Source organism: Coffea eugenioides, chromosome 7, assembly GCF_003713205.1.
Source record: "Coffea eugenioides isolate CCC68of chromosome 7, Ceug_1.0, whole genome shotgun sequence".
Classification (NCBI taxonomy): Eukaryota; Viridiplantae; Streptophyta; class Magnoliopsida; order Gentianales; family Rubiaceae; genus Coffea; species Coffea eugenioides.
Window position 1 is genome coordinate 17,820,503 of NC_040041.1, and position 17,251 is coordinate 17,837,753.

General features: G+C 34.3%; 2 protein-coding genes and 2 long non-coding RNA genes across 4 annotated transcripts; 1 reads left to right on the plus strand and 3 right to left on the minus strand.

The window, feature by feature from the left end:
- Window positions 1-311: 311 nt before the first annotated feature.
- On the minus strand, window positions 312-2,271 carry LOC113777045 (cytochrome P450 CYP736A12-like). The gene is made up of 2 exons (XM_027322089.1): window positions 1,390-2,271; window positions 312-926 (listed from the first exon to the last, which is right to left on the minus strand). The coding sequence occupies exons 1-2, from the start codon at window positions 2,269-2,271 to the stop codon at window positions 312-314; spliced, it is 1,497 nt and encodes a 498-aa protein (XP_027177890.1).
- Window positions 2,272-3,702: 1,431 nt separating this feature from the next.
- On the plus strand, window positions 3,703-16,478 carry LOC113777046 (potassium channel AKT1-like). The gene is made up of 8 exons (XM_027322091.1): window positions 3,703-3,722; window positions 5,373-5,644; window positions 14,828-14,919; window positions 15,046-15,291; window positions 15,368-15,466; window positions 15,607-15,639; window positions 15,760-15,957; window positions 16,105-16,478. The coding sequence occupies exons 1-8, from the start codon at window positions 3,703-3,705 to the stop codon at window positions 16,216-16,218; spliced, it is 1,074 nt and encodes a 357-aa protein (XP_027177892.1). The 3' UTR covers window positions 16,219-16,478.
- On the minus strand, window positions 5,827-8,280 carry LOC113778528. Its single transcript, XR_003469282.1, has 4 exons — window positions 8,161-8,280; window positions 7,809-8,007; window positions 6,860-6,913; window positions 5,827-5,974 (listed from the first exon to the last, which is right to left on the minus strand). It is a non-coding gene; the product is annotated as an uncharacterized LOC113778528 (long non-coding RNA).
- LOC113778529 lies at window positions 12,149-14,602 on the minus strand. The gene is made up of 4 exons (XR_003469283.1): window positions 14,483-14,602; window positions 14,131-14,329; window positions 13,182-13,235; window positions 12,149-12,296 (listed from the first exon to the last, which is right to left on the minus strand). It is a non-coding gene; the product is annotated as an uncharacterized LOC113778529 (long non-coding RNA).
- Window positions 16,479-17,251: the final 773 nt, after the last annotated feature.

Genomic DNA, 17,251 nt, shown 5'->3' on the forward strand with positions numbered 1-17,251 from the left:
AAAAAAAAGGAAACGGTTGAAAGAGAAAGATCCTTCGATCCTTCCTAGTTTGCAGCCATGTCAAATTACATACCAATTTATATACTACGATATCGTGACAAGAAAATTTGTCTTTGTTAGAGATACAAAAGACACAGTATTTAACATTGTTTTGACACAGGTGACAAGAAGAAGCTGTCTTACTAGTTTATCAAATGAGTAAACGCTATATACTGTAATTGCTTAATGGAAGATGATTAGTCGATGCAGGACAGTAGACTTTAACAATAACGTACAAAGAAGTGATATAAAGCATTTTAATAAATACTTAATTATTTGCTCAATCGATAGGTTGGAACAGCCATCAGATGCTTCGCCCTTGTCACTACAAGGCCAAATTCCTCGGTCATGTCCAGCTCTGAAGGCAGCATTCCATTCGGAAGTTCCCAAGTGAAACAATGGACTAATTGTGCCACTAGAAGACGAACTACAGTGAGCCCCAGTTGAATTCCAGGGCAACCTCTTCTACCTGAGCCGAAGGGAAGAAGCTGGAAATCATGTCCTCTTATATCTATACTGTTCCCAATGAACCTTTCTGGTATAAACATGTCAGGATCAGACCACGCATTTGGATCTCTCCCGATTGCCCAAACATTGATAATTACTCGTGAATCTTTCGGTATGTGGAAACCATCAACAGTGCAATCTTCAATGGCTGCATGAGGGATTAGTAATGGTGCCACAGGATGAAGCCTTAGTGCTTCCTTTACAACCATGTCTAAGTATCTTAGGTTGTCCAAGTCTGATTCCTCGACCATCCTGTTTAGGCCTACTTTTTCATCCAACTCTTGCTGGACTTTCTTCATTACTCGGGGGTTTTTCAGGAGTTCTGCCATTATCCATTCAACAACTGTAGCTGAAGTGTCCATTGATCCTGCAAGCATGTCCTGAAAGGAAGGTGGTTTTGTATCCAAGTTGTTCAGGAGATTAGTTAATGTTGAGGAAAATCACAAGCAAATAAGTACTCCGTATTGGTGGACTAAAACGGAACACTATGAATTAACTTCACACTATGATCATGATTATAGAGAAGTTGATTCAGAATTCAATCAGGCCTGAGTACATATACGCCTGTTCCTGAACAAAAAATCCTACTTTCAATTGAAATGGTTATTAAGGTAAAAGTTTTGAACAGATGCAAATGATTAAACATAATAGTGAAGAAATGTAAGAAGCATGTAATAATCACCAGAAACCTACTAAAATGTTGTATGTTATATAAGCAGTAAGACTAACTTTTTAAGAAAGTAAAAATTAGATTGAAGCAGACTTGAGAAAAAAATTTGGTATCCAATTTGACAGGAGAGTTATGAACTTCGTTCATACGTGCAAACTTAAATCATGACTTACCAACAAAATGGCTTTGACGTGGCGGCGATCAAATTGGAATTCAGTTTCTCCTGATTTCATGAGGGCCAACATGGTGTAGACAAAGTCATCTACCTGCCTAGTTTGGTTTGCATATTGCTCATGTTCATCAATAATCTTCTCAAAGAATTCATCAAAAACTTTGCCAATAGCCTTCATTCTCCTGGTCAAGCCTTGAATGTCAAGTACTCCGAGATAAGGATAGTAATCTCCAACATTAGGTGTTGCAGATAATTGCATCCCCTCTTTAATAACAGCTTTGAAGCCTCTCTCGTCAAATTCCTTGTCAGCATACTTCTTCCCAAGGACCATCAAGCAACTCATGTTAGCGTTCAGAGCAGCAACTTCAGCACTAATATCAACAACGTCGCAATTACTAGCAGCCTGTTTGAGTGATTCCAAAAGCAATTCAAGCTCTTGCATTCTCATAGACTGAAATGAATTGATCTTAAGGTTACTAAGCAAATTTAAGGTGCATAATTTACGCATGTTGCGCCAATATGGACCATACTGCCCAAAGGATAGGTTTCTTTGCCCAAAACTGATATATTTAGCAGCCTCATGAGGTGGCCTACTAGCAAAAACAAGATCATATGTTTTCAGGAATTGCTCAGCCGCATGAGGAGATGAAACAATGATGTTTGATACAAATCCGAAACGTAAATGCATGATAGGGCCATGTTGCTTGGACAGCTTATGGAAATCATGGTGAGGATTTTTCCCCAAAAGATGAAGATGTCCTAGAATAGGAAGGCCTCTTGGACTAGGAGGCAATTTCTTGTTCTTTTTCTTTCTCCACAATGAATCGAGGAGAAGAACAGCTGCAACTAGTATGAAAGTTGTCCAGATGAAGGCTGAAGACATTTTGATTTTGATGATAATTCTCTCTCTAAGTTTGAGTCTTAAGTTATGTTCTAGCTTGAATTTATGCATATGCTGCGAGAGATGATGACAAGTACTAAAATGCTATGCTAAACTTAGTTATTATCAATTGGTATATGCTGCCGGAATTAGAATCTGGACAATTGTAAGTTTCAAAAAAAAAAAAAAAAAAGGAATATGGACAATTGGAGGTTTTGAACAGGATAGTCTGAAAATGTCTACTAATGCTTTATATTTTAGTTACAGTGCTTCATGTCTTGGAACAGGACACAGTTTCATTTTCAATTTTGTACTTTTGGTATTTCCAAAGTTTTTAGTTTGGTCTGATTCTTTTTGATACTTCAAGTTTTCACCTTTGGAGTATTTAGCTTGTGTTCGCATAAATAAAACGGTTTGGAAGACAGGTAGGACCAAACGGCAAGATGTAGAGATCAAAGGGGTAATTTCAGAAACTCCCCTAAGGTTTCTGATAATTTTCCTAGGCTCCCTTGAAGTTTGTAAAATTATACAAACCTCCTTTGAGGTTAAGGTTTTGATAACAAAATTAGTTCGATTAGAAAAAGTATTTTAAAGAGAGAGATAAAACTTTTATTACATAAATACCCGTTATATATGTATATAAGAATGAAACTAATTAACAATTAATACACACATTTCACCACCCAAAAAAGTTCATATTCAATAAATTAGACAACACAAATAAACAACAAAATTATACTAATGATCATACGATTCAATAAAATAGACTAGTCATCACTTTTGACATGATGCTTGCTATAATTTTTGTGGTTTTGAAAAGAAAATTTTTAAATTTTGCCTCCTTATATACATGCATAAGAGATAATTATAGAGTAAAAATTTCAGCTCTCTTCTTAAAATATTTTTTTAATATTACATTTTCTAATTTGACTAATTTCGTTATTAAAACTATAACCTCAGGGGAGGTTTGTGCAATTTTATAAATTTTAGGGGAGTCTAATGAAATTGTTAGAAACCTTAGGGTAGGTTTTTTAAATTATCCCGATATCAAATCTAAGAAACCAAATATGTTGAAATTGAAATTATAGAAGTCAAGTAACACGAGTTCAAGACTGAAGAAATAAAAGCGTTATAACTATGAGTATTTGCAAAATTGGCTTGGATTTGATAGGACCATATTTCATCCTTTTCATCTGGGAAAAATAATAAATATTAAACATGGTTTTCTCTTTCTTTTTTCCCATTTTCCAAATCACATGAGGAATCTCTTGGTGGCTAAAGAAATTGCATGTCATATTTTCCATATTTCAAATGAAGCGGTATTTATTTACTATATTATGTGTAGAATAATATCTGCTTTTAGTTAAACATACGTAGAATAATTGGACCGTCAAATCCGATGCCTGGGTTCACCAACACAGCAACCTGCCGAACATGGAAATTGGTGACTTCAAGTTTGGAATGCTGAATGCATAAAAGTGTGGCGAAATTTTTGAATGGGCCAAAGCTATTAAATTAATCGACTTTTGATCCTTCAAGTATTAAGTACATATTTTTGCCCCTCAAACTTGAAACTTGAAAAAAGGTACAATTTCCACCTTTTGATTGAAGATAATTTTAGAAACCTTCCTAAAATTTACGTTAATATTACTTGATATCTCTAAAGTTTTAAAAATATCACTAACCACCCTAAAATCATATCTTTTGTAACAATTTCACCCTTGTATTTTTAAAATATTTTTATAATAATCATTTAACAAGAGAGATATATTTTTCTCCTAATTCTATTCTTTTGTTTTGTTTAATATTGAATTTTCTGCCTAATTGATTATACTATAATATTTATATACTTTGCCTAAAAATTGCCTTTTTCAGAATGATTTGCCCAAAAATTGTTAAAGTGGTGAAGATAATTTTATCAATTTGTGTGTTATGATAATGATTAATGGTCCCATCTCACCAATATGATAGTTGAATGATATTTCTGAAACTTTAAAGATGTGAAGTAATATTAATGTAAATCTCAAGCGAGGTTTATGAAATTATCTCTAGTTAAAAAGGTGGAGAGTATACCTTTGTATAAGTTTGAGGGATAAAAATATGCATTTAAAAATTGGAAGATTAAAAGCCAAACAACTATATAGTTTGACAGCCATTTAGGTGTTTTACCCCCCCCCCCCCTCTCCCCCAAACATAAGTATAATAACAGTCTCATTTTTGTTTGTCGAAACCTACAACTTTCACTCATTTTCACCATTGGCTTAAGACAGGGTGGTCTCGACTTTAATGTTTATCACCCTCGAAACAGAAACATAAGTTTTAAATATTTCCTAATATTCTTTTCCAAAGTTCAAAATTTAAAATTCATTCATGAGAAGGAGAAATTAAAAAGAAAAGAAAAAAGAAAACAGCTATTGAAGCTTGGAAGAAATCATCCGTTGGTCATTGATAATCTCCACTTTGAGGAAACTACAACCAAATTCACATATTCCTATCAATTAGCTATTTATTCTTAAAAAAGGTGTTCATCATAATTGGTTGATGAGTACTTTTTTTTCCCCCATATACAAATAGAATCTAGAATTGGTCTATAAGCCATGATTCTATGGAAGTCGAGTAGATTAATCAACGTACAATCATAGTCGGAACTAGTAGGAGCTTCCCTTACCCGTAGGTTTTATGAAATTATGTTTTCCTTTCTAAAAAAAATTGAAAATCTTAAAAGTATTCCTTTCAAGTTTAATTTTTTTTTATCCTGTAAAAATTTAAAACGTTTATGTTATACACTTAAATTTAGATATTAAAATGGATTTTCTGGTTCCATTTATATATATTAGGGAAAAATCCATTTTTCATCCTCAAACTTTGTGACTAAGACACATTTGGTCCCCAAACTTTTTGACCAGACACATTGAGTACATGTATTAACTATTTTTTGCCATATTTAGTCAAAAAACGGGAAAATTTTCAATTTGGACGGTGAAACCCACGTGGCCGTTAACTTATGCATCGGGAATCAATGCAAGTCAGACTAAAGTCCACACATTCTCTCTCTAATGCAAGTCGACACAAAATGTTGACTAAAAGTACACTCAAAATCTAAGGGTGGAGCTCCTTTTCCTCTCCAAGTTTATCTCTTTCCCACCGAGCTTGTGGAGTGAAAAGCTGCGTGAGATTAGCAGAGGTGGGTATCTGCTTGCTGCTCGTTATCACAATCACAAGAAGACATGGATTGGGGCTTCTATGGGGGACTTCCTTCGGGAAAGTCTGTGGATCCGTTATGTAACCTCAATGTACTGGTCCATCACTACTCTAACTACAGTTGGTTATGGTGACCTACATGCCGAGAATACGAGAGAGATGATCTTTGACATCGTTTATGTCACGCCCCGAGCCCGCACGTGCCCGTCACATGACACCCGCCGTATTCCCAAGTCCCACTCAGGAATACAAGGCTACATTAACTAATTTAACTTTGACAGTACTAAACAATTTAACTAAATAAAGTGCGGTACGAATTACATATAAAAGGACGTCTACGAATAATCAAGATGTTCGTATATTTATTCTCAAATTGAAACAGCGGGAACAAAGGTAAATAAAACTAACAACTAGAAGTAGCTAGCTTGCCAACTTCTTTTCATCTAAAACTAATAAAAGTCATCCTCAGGGTCTTCTACGTAAACCAATTCATACTCTTCAGAATCTGCAAAAATGGTAAGAAGTGGGTTGAGCGACACATCGCTCAGTAGGTAATATTTACCCCTCTGTTGGACCATGCACTCTTGGTTTTATAGATACATATACAAATATAAGTATAACTCAAATCGTTTGCATATCATTCACATCTGTAATTTTGAAAGTAACGTCATTTGTAAAGCAACCAGCAGTAAATAAGGACAAACAATTTAAAAGCATCTTATTGATAGTTGTACATGAGAAATTGGAAAGTCATAAATCATCTCGTCTCAAGTCACAAATCTCTTCATATCTATTCGTAAATCAACTCATATCAGTTCATAAGCCTCATTTCAAATCAGTTCATAAATCATTTCAAATCAGCTCATAAATCATTCTTTCAGATCAGCTCATAACAAGTACATGTAATGACCGGCTACTGAGTACTCAGCCTAGAGATTAAACCCCTACTAGGTGGGCGACCAATAAGTTTCATGACTACCGATTGGTCTCATTCATATTTGGGTCAATCGGCCGGACTCTATACCAGGCTACCATGACCTTGTCAATCGGCCGGACTCTATACCAGGCTACCATGGCGATTAGACAGGACTATAGCCCCTACCGTCTATTTCATGACTGCTCTGAGCTTTACTTGTCAAAATTCATTTCATATATCATATACATAAATCTTTGTTTTCATAAAAAATCCAGCTCATTTTGTATATAAAATCATATCAAAACATTTCAAATAAGTCACATGGTCCATTTTTGTATAGTAAAATATAGCTTTCATAAATATCCAAGTAAAGCATTTAGTCAAACACCTTTCGAATCAACACAACAAAATAGTGTTGAAAACAAGAATCTCATTTTGCACATTTGAAATCTCAGAAGGGTAAGTACCACCTACCTCAAACTGCTCTCTTGAGAAAATTCTTAATGCGCCCTTAAACTTGCTTCAAACCTATAACCAATAACATATATCCCTTAATCAATTTAATTATCTTAATTTTGAAATGCATAGTCCTACCATAAATAATTCTAGAAAACATGTTTGGACATTCACTAAAATGTTCTTGAATAGTTTCCCAAAAATAGCATGGCTCCCCTTCCTAAAATTTCCTAACTTAGACAGTTTCATTCATTTTTCTTTTTTTTTTTTTTATTCGTTTAACCAAAATTGGGTATTTATAATAGCGTTGGACTTTTAAGAAAAATTCAGACTTTTAAAATAACCTACTTTATGAAAATGACTGAGCCTAACTAATTTGGGCATTACAAAATATCAGCATATATCGTTAGGTAATTTTAAAATATTTTGGAGTCAATTTAACCATTAGGACCACTCGATTCAAGATCAATTTATAAAACCAGTTATATGTCAAACCTTCTGGACCATAAAGTAATCTTCAGAATACTTTAATTATCTTAAATGTTTTGGAGTTGTATTGAAACTTATGGAAACCAAATATGAAACTCAAGCACGTCTTCATCCTTGGGACTAATTGCCAAATGTACCTTTTCTCTTGCTCCAATAAGGGTTCATTCTCTTCTTTCTTTTTCTCTGGGTCTGTCTTGTTTGTGTTGTGAAAGCTTTGGAATTATTATCCCGTTGGCTTGGTGGATTAATATTTAATTCTTTTCTTTCTTTTGTGCTTTCAGCCGTAAGACCAAGACCAAACTACTAATTGTTTTGGACTATCTTTTTTTTTTTTTTTTTTTAACCAGAGACATCAATCGGTGTATATTAGGCCTTACCGAAACCCATTGCATTGCTATATGAACAGTTTATCAAGAACAATAAACTTAACAAAGTGCTTCTAATATTTTATTTAAAAAAATCACCATATAATGCCTACCTCCAAATAAGAAAGCCTTCACAAGAATACGTAGCTTATGTATATGATCTCTTCCAGGAAACAAAGGCTTCCAATCCATCCATTCCATGAATATGCAACCCACAAATGATACACCAGTTGTGGTTGTGCAATCCACAGAATTCACACAATAATTTTGGTGCTCGATACCATTTGCACTGACATATTCCATCGTAAATTCCTACAAGTTGTTAGAATATGCTAATATATGAATTGGAACCCTTAATAGCTATCGAGCATCTTGACTCAATTCTATAAGAATCACCCATTGAACACCTAGGCTTATAAAATTCGTAAAAAGAATAAATCATAAAATTATAGGTCAGAATCTTACTTGTATTGGTTTGGATGTTGATGGTGTAGAGATTCCTCTTTGTACTTTCTTGTCTTCTCCCTTCTCTTTTCACTGACGAGTCTTGCTCTAGGGAGGCAGACGAAAGAAATGTAAGGTTGGGGTTGCTTTTCTGTCTAGGGTTTCAATGAAATCCTAAACCTAGCACTACCTACTAGTAGGTGGGTTGGGCCAAAGCTTTTTTTTGTTTAATAGAACCCCTTAGCCCATCCTACCGTTACTTTATTTTATTATTTCTTTTTTACATAAAACTTTATCTTTTTAATTAATTGGAAAAATTAGAATAATGCCATAATAAAATAGGGCCAAAAATCGCGGGTTTCACATTCTACCCCCCTTAGAAAAAGTTTCGTCCCCGAAACTTAAGCACCTTGAACGAACAGATATGGATACTTATTCCGCAAATCCTCTTCTAACTCCCACGTAGCCCCTCGTGGTGTATGGTTCGTCCATTGCACTTTGACATAGGGTATGGTCCTTCCCCTCAGAACTTGGTCCTTTCGATCCACGATTCTTATGGGAACTTCCTCTACTGATAAGTTCTCCTTCACTTCGACGGGTTGGTCCTCTAAAATGTGGCTCGGGTCTGATACATATCTCCTCAGTTGGGAGACATGAAAAACATTTTATATCCTCGACAGAGTTGGTGGAAGAGCCAGTTAATATGCTAAAGGTCCAACTCTCTCTCCAGTATTTCGTAAGATCCTATATATCTTGAACTTAATTTGCTACTTCTTCCAAATCTCATCACTCCCTTGGTGGGGGATACTTTCAAATATATATATTTTTTTTTCCTGATTGCAACTCTAAAGGTCTTCTCTTTAAATCCGCCCAACTCTTATTTCGGTCTTGAACTACTTTCAATCTTTCTCGAATAACCTTAATTCTCTCCAAGGTTCTTTCCACTAAATCGGGGTCAGTGATCAGTTTCTCACGTACTTCATCCCAATATAAGAGTGATCTACACTTTTGCCCATACAACGTTTCAAATGATGCCCTACCTATCCCGCTATGATAGCTGTTATTGTACAAAAGCTCCATTAGTTTCACCAACCTATCCCAACTATCCAAGAAGTCCAGAATACAAGCTCTTAGCATATCTTCCAATGTCTGTATGATCCTTTCTGACTGTCCATTCATTTGGGGTTGGAAGGTGGTAGTCTTAGGTATCAATTCCTATAATCTTTTGGTAGGTCGACCAAAATCTAGACATGAATTTAGGGTCCTAATCCGACACTACTTTCACAATTCACTTTTTTAGACTAGATATCACATTCTCTTTCCCTTTCAAAGGTTTCGTCCTCGAAACCTAAAAGACATAAACATCAAAATAAGTTAACAAAATTTCCGATGTTCTTGCAATTCACCTTGGGAATTATTCTTGCAATGTCTAAATTGGATTCCCTTATTGAATTCCATCAAGCTTCTGCTGCGTACTCTTATTTTTCTCAATACCTTCCATCTTCATATTTATATAGCTCAGATGAACATAATATCTCTCACAAATCCGGCATTCTAAATATCGACTTATAATGCTCTATAAATATCAACCTATAGAAAAGATACCAGAGACACTAACAGTACCATTGCTTCTTTTGTCACACATTTTATCACAACTTACTTATCCACTATCACAAAATAATCTTTATCTCGATATATAGATTCCTGCCCACTGTATTTGTAATCGGTGATGGAAACCCCTTATTTCCCTCAAATTTCATATCTACCTCATTTCAAATTCCAAAAAGATCAATAATACCTCAAATAGCATCACTCTTATTTTCAGATCTTATAACCTAAGTTATTATATCACTAAATGCCATGGGAACCTTATTTCCTTTGGTCATTTTTTTTTCCTAGCTCAATTCAATTTTCGAAAATATTAACATCTCAAATATCATTTCACAGACTTCTTGATGATACAAAAATATAGAAAATTTTATACAAAAAAAAAAAAACCAAATTCTCATATAGGAAATTAATAACTTTATCATAACCTTGGTAAAGTATTATCTATGCATAGAATTTCAAACTCATACAGGTTAGAAACTGAAAGTGTTTGGAATACATAAGTCAACTAACTATACTTCTTACAGCATTAGAATTTAGAGTAAAAAGAGAATTTATCAAGAATTATTGTTAGATTTTTCTATACGATAAGGAAAAAATATATTATTTTTTTTTTGTAGAATACTTTTATCTAAAACTCTTTTGAGATTGGGTGAGTATAAAAATAAAAATATATATATATATATTTTGCACAAGATTGTAGGATATAATTAGTCAATATAGTCATTCTTTTTTTTTATATAGATATATACATAAATATTTAGAAACTATATTTACGAAGCAACTATAAGGTAAAGGTACATATTTAAAAATTCTGATTAAAAATTATTTGTGCAAATAAAATTTTGGTTTCACCGGTTATTCATTTTTTTTTTTTAGGAAAAAAAAATATGTAAAATTATATATTGTAAGAAATTTATAAAATATTTATTGCCTGATCATGATGTAATAATACCAAAACTAATAATATCAGCTAGTTTAATAAATGTCTTGAGCATTAGATCTAATTATCGTAAACCTCAAAATAAGTCAACAAAATTCCAAGATCCAACGTGTATTGCTTGCATTCGATGACATCATATTGTTGATCATTCAAACTTTCGTTGTGCACTCTAATTTCCTCAATATTTTCAGTTCTCTCTATACTAGACTTCAACTAGACATAAGATTATCCATAAATCTGACATCCTAAATGATAAACTTGAAATGTACTATAGAGATCAAAACTTATAAAAAGAATACCCTAAATACCCTTTTATTATTATTTTTTTCTTGTAAGTGTCAATCATATCTGGCAGATGGGCTTGGTTACCCTTTTCAACTTAACATATGCATATAGTCGCCACTTACTTACCAGAAGTAATCATCATCTCAATAGCTAAGGTCATTCCAATACATTCATAACCTAAAATTCTAATACCATTAAATGTTACAGAGTAACTTATTTTCTTTTAATCCCTTGTCCATTTCATTCCAATTCCCAAAATCACAAATATCTTCAGTATCTTTATACCTATCTCCAACAATCACAACTTGAGCTATAATACCACAAAATATCATAGGAATCTCTTGATCTGTTTGGCATCTCCTTTCCATTTCCAAAATCATTAATATCCAAACATCATTTCTCACACTTCCGGATCATAAAATCTAAGCTCTGATACAACAAAAAAAATTACAGCAATCTCTTATTTCTTTTGATCTATTTTTTCATCTCCTTTTAATTTCCAGTAGACAATACTTCAAATACACATAATATTTCCTACACATCCGACATCTTAAACGCAGAGTGTACTACCAAAATTACATCCAATAAAAAGACATCATAAACACTAATTGTACCATTTCAACTATTCACACATGCAAATTTTCAAGCCTATTTATTTAGTCACAATTGATCATTTCCTAGGGTATACTTCATCTAAAGAGTAAATCGTACCTCAAACTCTGTTATCATTACATATTATGAAAATCTCTTATTTCACAATATTCTATCCAATCTCATTCCCATTTTCTAAAATCACTAATATTACAAATATCATTCAACATACATTTAAATCGCATAACCTAAACTTTGATAACATTAAAAATCACACGAATCTCTTATTTCCTTTAATCCTCTTTTTCTTTTCATCTCATTTCAATTCTCAAAACCCCTAACACCTCAAAAACCATTTCACATACTTCCGAACCATATAACCTAGGCTCTGATACCACTAAAAATGTCACGCCCCGAGCCCGCACGTGCCCGTCACATGACACCCGCCGTATTCCCAAGTCCCACTCAGGAATACAAGGCTACATTAACTAATTTAACTTTGACAGTACTAAACAATTTAACTAAATAAAGTGCGGTACGAATTACATATAAAAGGACGTCTACGAATAATCAAGATGTTCGTATATTTATTCTCAAATTGAAACAGCGGGAACAAAGGTAAATAAAACTAACAACTAGAAGTAGCTAGCTTGCCAACTTCTTTTCATCTAAAACTAATAAAAGTCATCCTCAGGGTCTTCTACGTAAACCAATTCATACTCTTCAGAATCTGCAAAAATGGTAAGAAGTGGGTTGAGCGACACATCGCTCAGTAGGTAATATTTACCCCTCTGTTGGACCATGCACTCTTGGTTTTATAGATACATATACAAATATAAGTATAACTCAAATCGTTTGCATATCATTCACATCTGTAATTTTGAAAGTAACGTCATTTGTAAAGCAACCAGCAGTAAATAAGGACAAACAATTTAAAAGCATCTTATTGATAGTTGTACATGAGAAATTGGAAAGTCATAAATCATCTCGTCTCAAGTCACAAATCTCTTCATATCTATTCGTAAATCAACTCATATCAGTTCATAAGCCTCATTTCAAATCAGTTCATAAATCATTTCAAATCAGCTCATAAATCATTCTTTCAGATCAGCTCATAACAAGTACATGTAATGACCGGCTACTGAGTACTCAGCCTAGAGATTAAACCCCTACTAGGTGGGCGACCAATAAGTTTCATGACTACCGATTGGTCTCATTCATATTTGGGTCAATCGGCCGGACTCTATACCAGGCTACCATGACCTTGTCAATCGGCCGGACTCTATACCAGGCTACCATGGCGATTAGACAGGACTATAGCCCCTACCGTCTATTTCATGACTGCTCTGAGCTTTACTTGTCAAAATTCATTTCATATATCATATACATAAATCTTTGTTTTCATAAAAAATCCAGCTCATTTTGTATATAAAATCATATCAAAACATTTCAAATAAGTCACATGGTCCATTTTTGTATAGTAAAATATAGCTTTCATAAATATCCAAGTAAAGCATTTAGTCAAACACCTTTCGAATCAACACAACAAAATAGTGTTGAAAACAAGAATCTCATTTTGCACATTTGAAATCTCAGAAGGGTAAGTACCACCTACCTCAAACTGCTCTCTTGAGAAAATTCTTAATGCGCCCTTAAACTTGCTTCAAACCTATAACCAATAACATATATCCCTTAATCAATTTAATTATCTTAATTTTGAAATGCATAGTCCTACCATAAATAATTCTAGAAAACATGTTTGGACATTCACTAAAATGTTCTTGAATAGTTTCCCAAAAATAGCATGGCTCCCCTTCCTAAAATTTCCTAACTTAGACAGTTTCATTCATTTTTCTTTTTTTTTTTTTTATTCGTTTAACCAAAATTGGGTATTTATAATAGCGTTGGACTTTTAAGAAAAATTCAGACTTTTAAAATAACCTACTTTATGAAAATGACTGAGCCTAACTAATTTGGGCATTACAAAATATCAGCATATATCGTTAGGTAATTTTAAAATATTTTGGAGTCAATTTAACCATTAGGACCACTCGATTCAAGATCAATTTATAAAACCAGTTATATGTCAAACCTTCTGGACCATAAAGTAATCTTCAGAATACTTTAATTATCTTAAATGTTTTGGAGTTGTATTGAAACTTATGGAAACCAAATATGAAACTCAAGCACGTCTTCATCCTTGGGACTAATTGCCAAATGTACCTTTTCTCTTGCTCCAATAAGGGTTCATTCTCTTCTTTCTTTTTCTCTGGGTCTGTCTTGTTTGTGTTGTGAAAGCTTTGGAATTATTATCCCGTTGGCTTGGTGGATTAATATTTAATTCTTTTCTTTCTTTTGTGCTTTCAGCCGTAAGACCAAGACCAAACTACTAATTGTTTTGGACTATCTTTTTTTTTTTTTTTTTTTAACCAGAGACATCAATCGGTGTATATTAGGCCTTACCGAAACCCATTGCATTGCTATATGAACAGTTTATCAAGAACAATAAACTTAACAAAGTGCTTCTAATATTTTATTTAAAAAAATCACCATATAATGCCTACCTCCAAATAAGAAAGCCTTCACAAGAATACGTAGCTTATGTATATGATCTCTTCCAGGAAACAAAGGCTTCCAATCCATCCATTCCATGAATATGCAACCCACAAATGATACACCAGTTGTGGTTGTGCAATCCACAGAATTCACACAATAATTTTGGTGCTCGATACCATTTGCACTGACATATTCCATCGTAAATTCCTACAAGTTGTTAGAATATGCTAATATATGAATTGGAACCCTTAATAGCTATCGAGCATCTTGACTCAATTCTATAAGAATCACCCATTGAACACCTAGGCTTATAAAATTCGTAAAAAGAATAAATCATAAAATTATAGGTCAGAATCTTACTTGTATTGGTTTGGATGTTGATGGTGTAGAGATTCCTCTTTGTACTTTCTTGTCTTCTCCCTTCTCTTTTCACTGACGAGTCTTGCTCTAGGGAGGCAGACGAAAGAAATGTAAGGTTGGGGTTGCTTTTCTGTCTAGGGTTTCAATGAAATCCTAAACCTAGCACTACCTACTAGTAGGTGGGTTGGGCCAAAGCTTTTTTTTGTTTAATAGAACCCCTTAGCCCATCCTACCGTTACTTTATTTTATTATTTCTTTTTTACATAAAACTTTATCTTTTTAATTAATTGGAAAAATTAGAATAATGCCATAATAAAATAGGGCCAAAAATCGCGGGTTTCACAGTTTACATGCTCTTTAACCTGGGGCTGACAGCATATTTGATAGGAAATATGACCAATTTGGTTGTTCATGGAACCAGTAGGACCAGAAAATTTGTGAGTAATACCTATACATTGTTTTTTTGTGATTTCTTAGAGTCAAGTCTAAGTTTAGGATATTTATGTTAACTGCTTGCACATGATCTTCAATTTTAATGAGGCCGTGCATTCATACATAAACAGAGAGATACCATTCAAGCTGCATCAAGTTTCGCTCAGAGGAACCAGTTGCCTCTTCGCATACAAGATCAGATGCTCTCTCACTTGTGCTTGAAGTTCAGAACTGACTCAGAGGGGCTGGAGCAGCAAGAGACTCTAGATTCTCTTCCAAAAGCCATCCGGTCAAGCATTTCACATTTTCTCTTTTACTCCCTAGTGGATAAGGTGTACTTATTTCGTGGCGTGTCCAACGACTTGCTCTTCCAACTGGTAATTCTTTGGAACGGTAGAACATTTTCACTTTTCAAGTTTGAGCCCTTATAGCATTTACTTCCTATACTGCCAGGTTTCAGAGATGAAAGCTGAGTACTTTCCTCCCAAGGAGGATGTAATTCTGCAGAATGAAGCTCCAACAGATTTTTACATTCTTGTGTCAGGAGCAGTGGTAAAATTGGGCTTCCTTTTTCATCTTTTTCATTGTGATTTATCGAAAGTCATGTGCTTGTAATTTGTTACCCTCATTTGGACTTGTAAAAAAGCTATTGACTCATAAATGCCTGCTGCTGATGTTTGAACTGCTCACAGGATTTACTGGTTTTCAAAAATATTGGCGAGCAGGCAAGTGCAATGCATATGCTCGGATCAAATACTCCCCCCTTGTTTTTCCCTGGACTAGACTATCTACTTCAACAAATAATGAAAGATTTAGACTTTCCTCTTATATTGAAGATGTTGTGACTGAATTTTCAGATTGTTGGGGAGGCAAAAAATGGTGATCTCTGTGGTGAGATTGGGGTTCTTTGCTATAGGCCTCAGCTGTTCACTGTACGAACAAAAAGACTGAGCCAGCTATTGCGACTGAATCGAACCACATTTATGAATATCATTCAGGCCAATGTTGGAGACGGGACCATTATCATGAATAATCTCCTTCAGGTCCGTCCGTATGCTTCGTTAACTGGAAGACGATTTTCAATTTTGATTGAAAATTTTCGTTACAAGGTCCTTTTGGGTTCACTACTGCACACACTCTGTCATTGACTATCATTGAATTGCTTTTGGCTTTCTTCATTGGTTGCGCAGCATTTGAAGGAGCTAAAGGATCCAATCATGGAGGGAGTGCTGATAGAGACAGAGAACATGCTAGCTTGTGGAGTGAAAAGCTGCGTGAGATTAGCAGAGCTCCTAAAATTATGATTTGTATTATCTTGATGTTGGCCATGCTACTTATGATCTCTGTTGCTGGGAAAAATAGGGGACATGCAAGAGAAGGAAAATTGGTACTAAGCTTGGAATGAGTTACCGAATCTGGGGGTGATGACTGTGGTTCGTTCCTTTCATGGGGCAGAACTTTGACTGAATTTGTAAATGTAGAAATAGGATGCTTTCATGGGGCATGCCTTTCCTAAAATCTGCACTATCATATGTTTCATGGGGCATGCTTTGTAAACGTAGAAATAGCATGCTTTCATGGGGCAGAACTTTGACTGAAGTTGTAATAAAATCTGCAATCCCATATGTTTAGTATATATTCTTTATTTCATGCTTTTCCTATTATTAATTGCGTGAAATGGTTGTTGTGCATCTTCATATATGAGATTGTGTGATATGAAGATTGTGTTATCTCCTCAGTGCTTTTTCTACTTAATGGTGTAGGAAAAGAATGAGTTTTTGTTTTCTTTGTTTTTTTTACTTGTTCATTCCAAAACTTTGTCTCATAATCAACTTGAAACGTAATTTTTGAGGGATATCAGTCCATGAACATGAACCTTTAGAAACAATAAATATAGTGATCACAAGAACTACCAAAAAGAGAGCTACATGAGATCAATAAACAAAAAGATGTAAGAATTACCCTGTGAAGAGCTCATTGTAAAAAAAAAAAAAACTGCAGACCTCAGAACTCATCATTTAGGAGCTCCACCCTTAGACTTTGAGTGTATTTTTAGTCAACATTTTGTGTCGACTTGCATTAGAGAGAGAATGTGTGGACTTTAGTCTGACTTGCATTGATTCCCGATGCATAAGTTAACGGCCACGTGGGTTTCACCGTCCAAATTGAAAATTTTCCCGTTTTTTGACTAAATGTGGCAAAAAATAGTTAATACATGTACTCAATGTGTCTGGTCAAAAAGTTTGGGGACCAAATGTGTCTTAGTCACAAAGTTTGAGGATGAAAAATGGATTTTTCCCTATATATTATGCTTCTCACAACACCCCAAATAGGTGA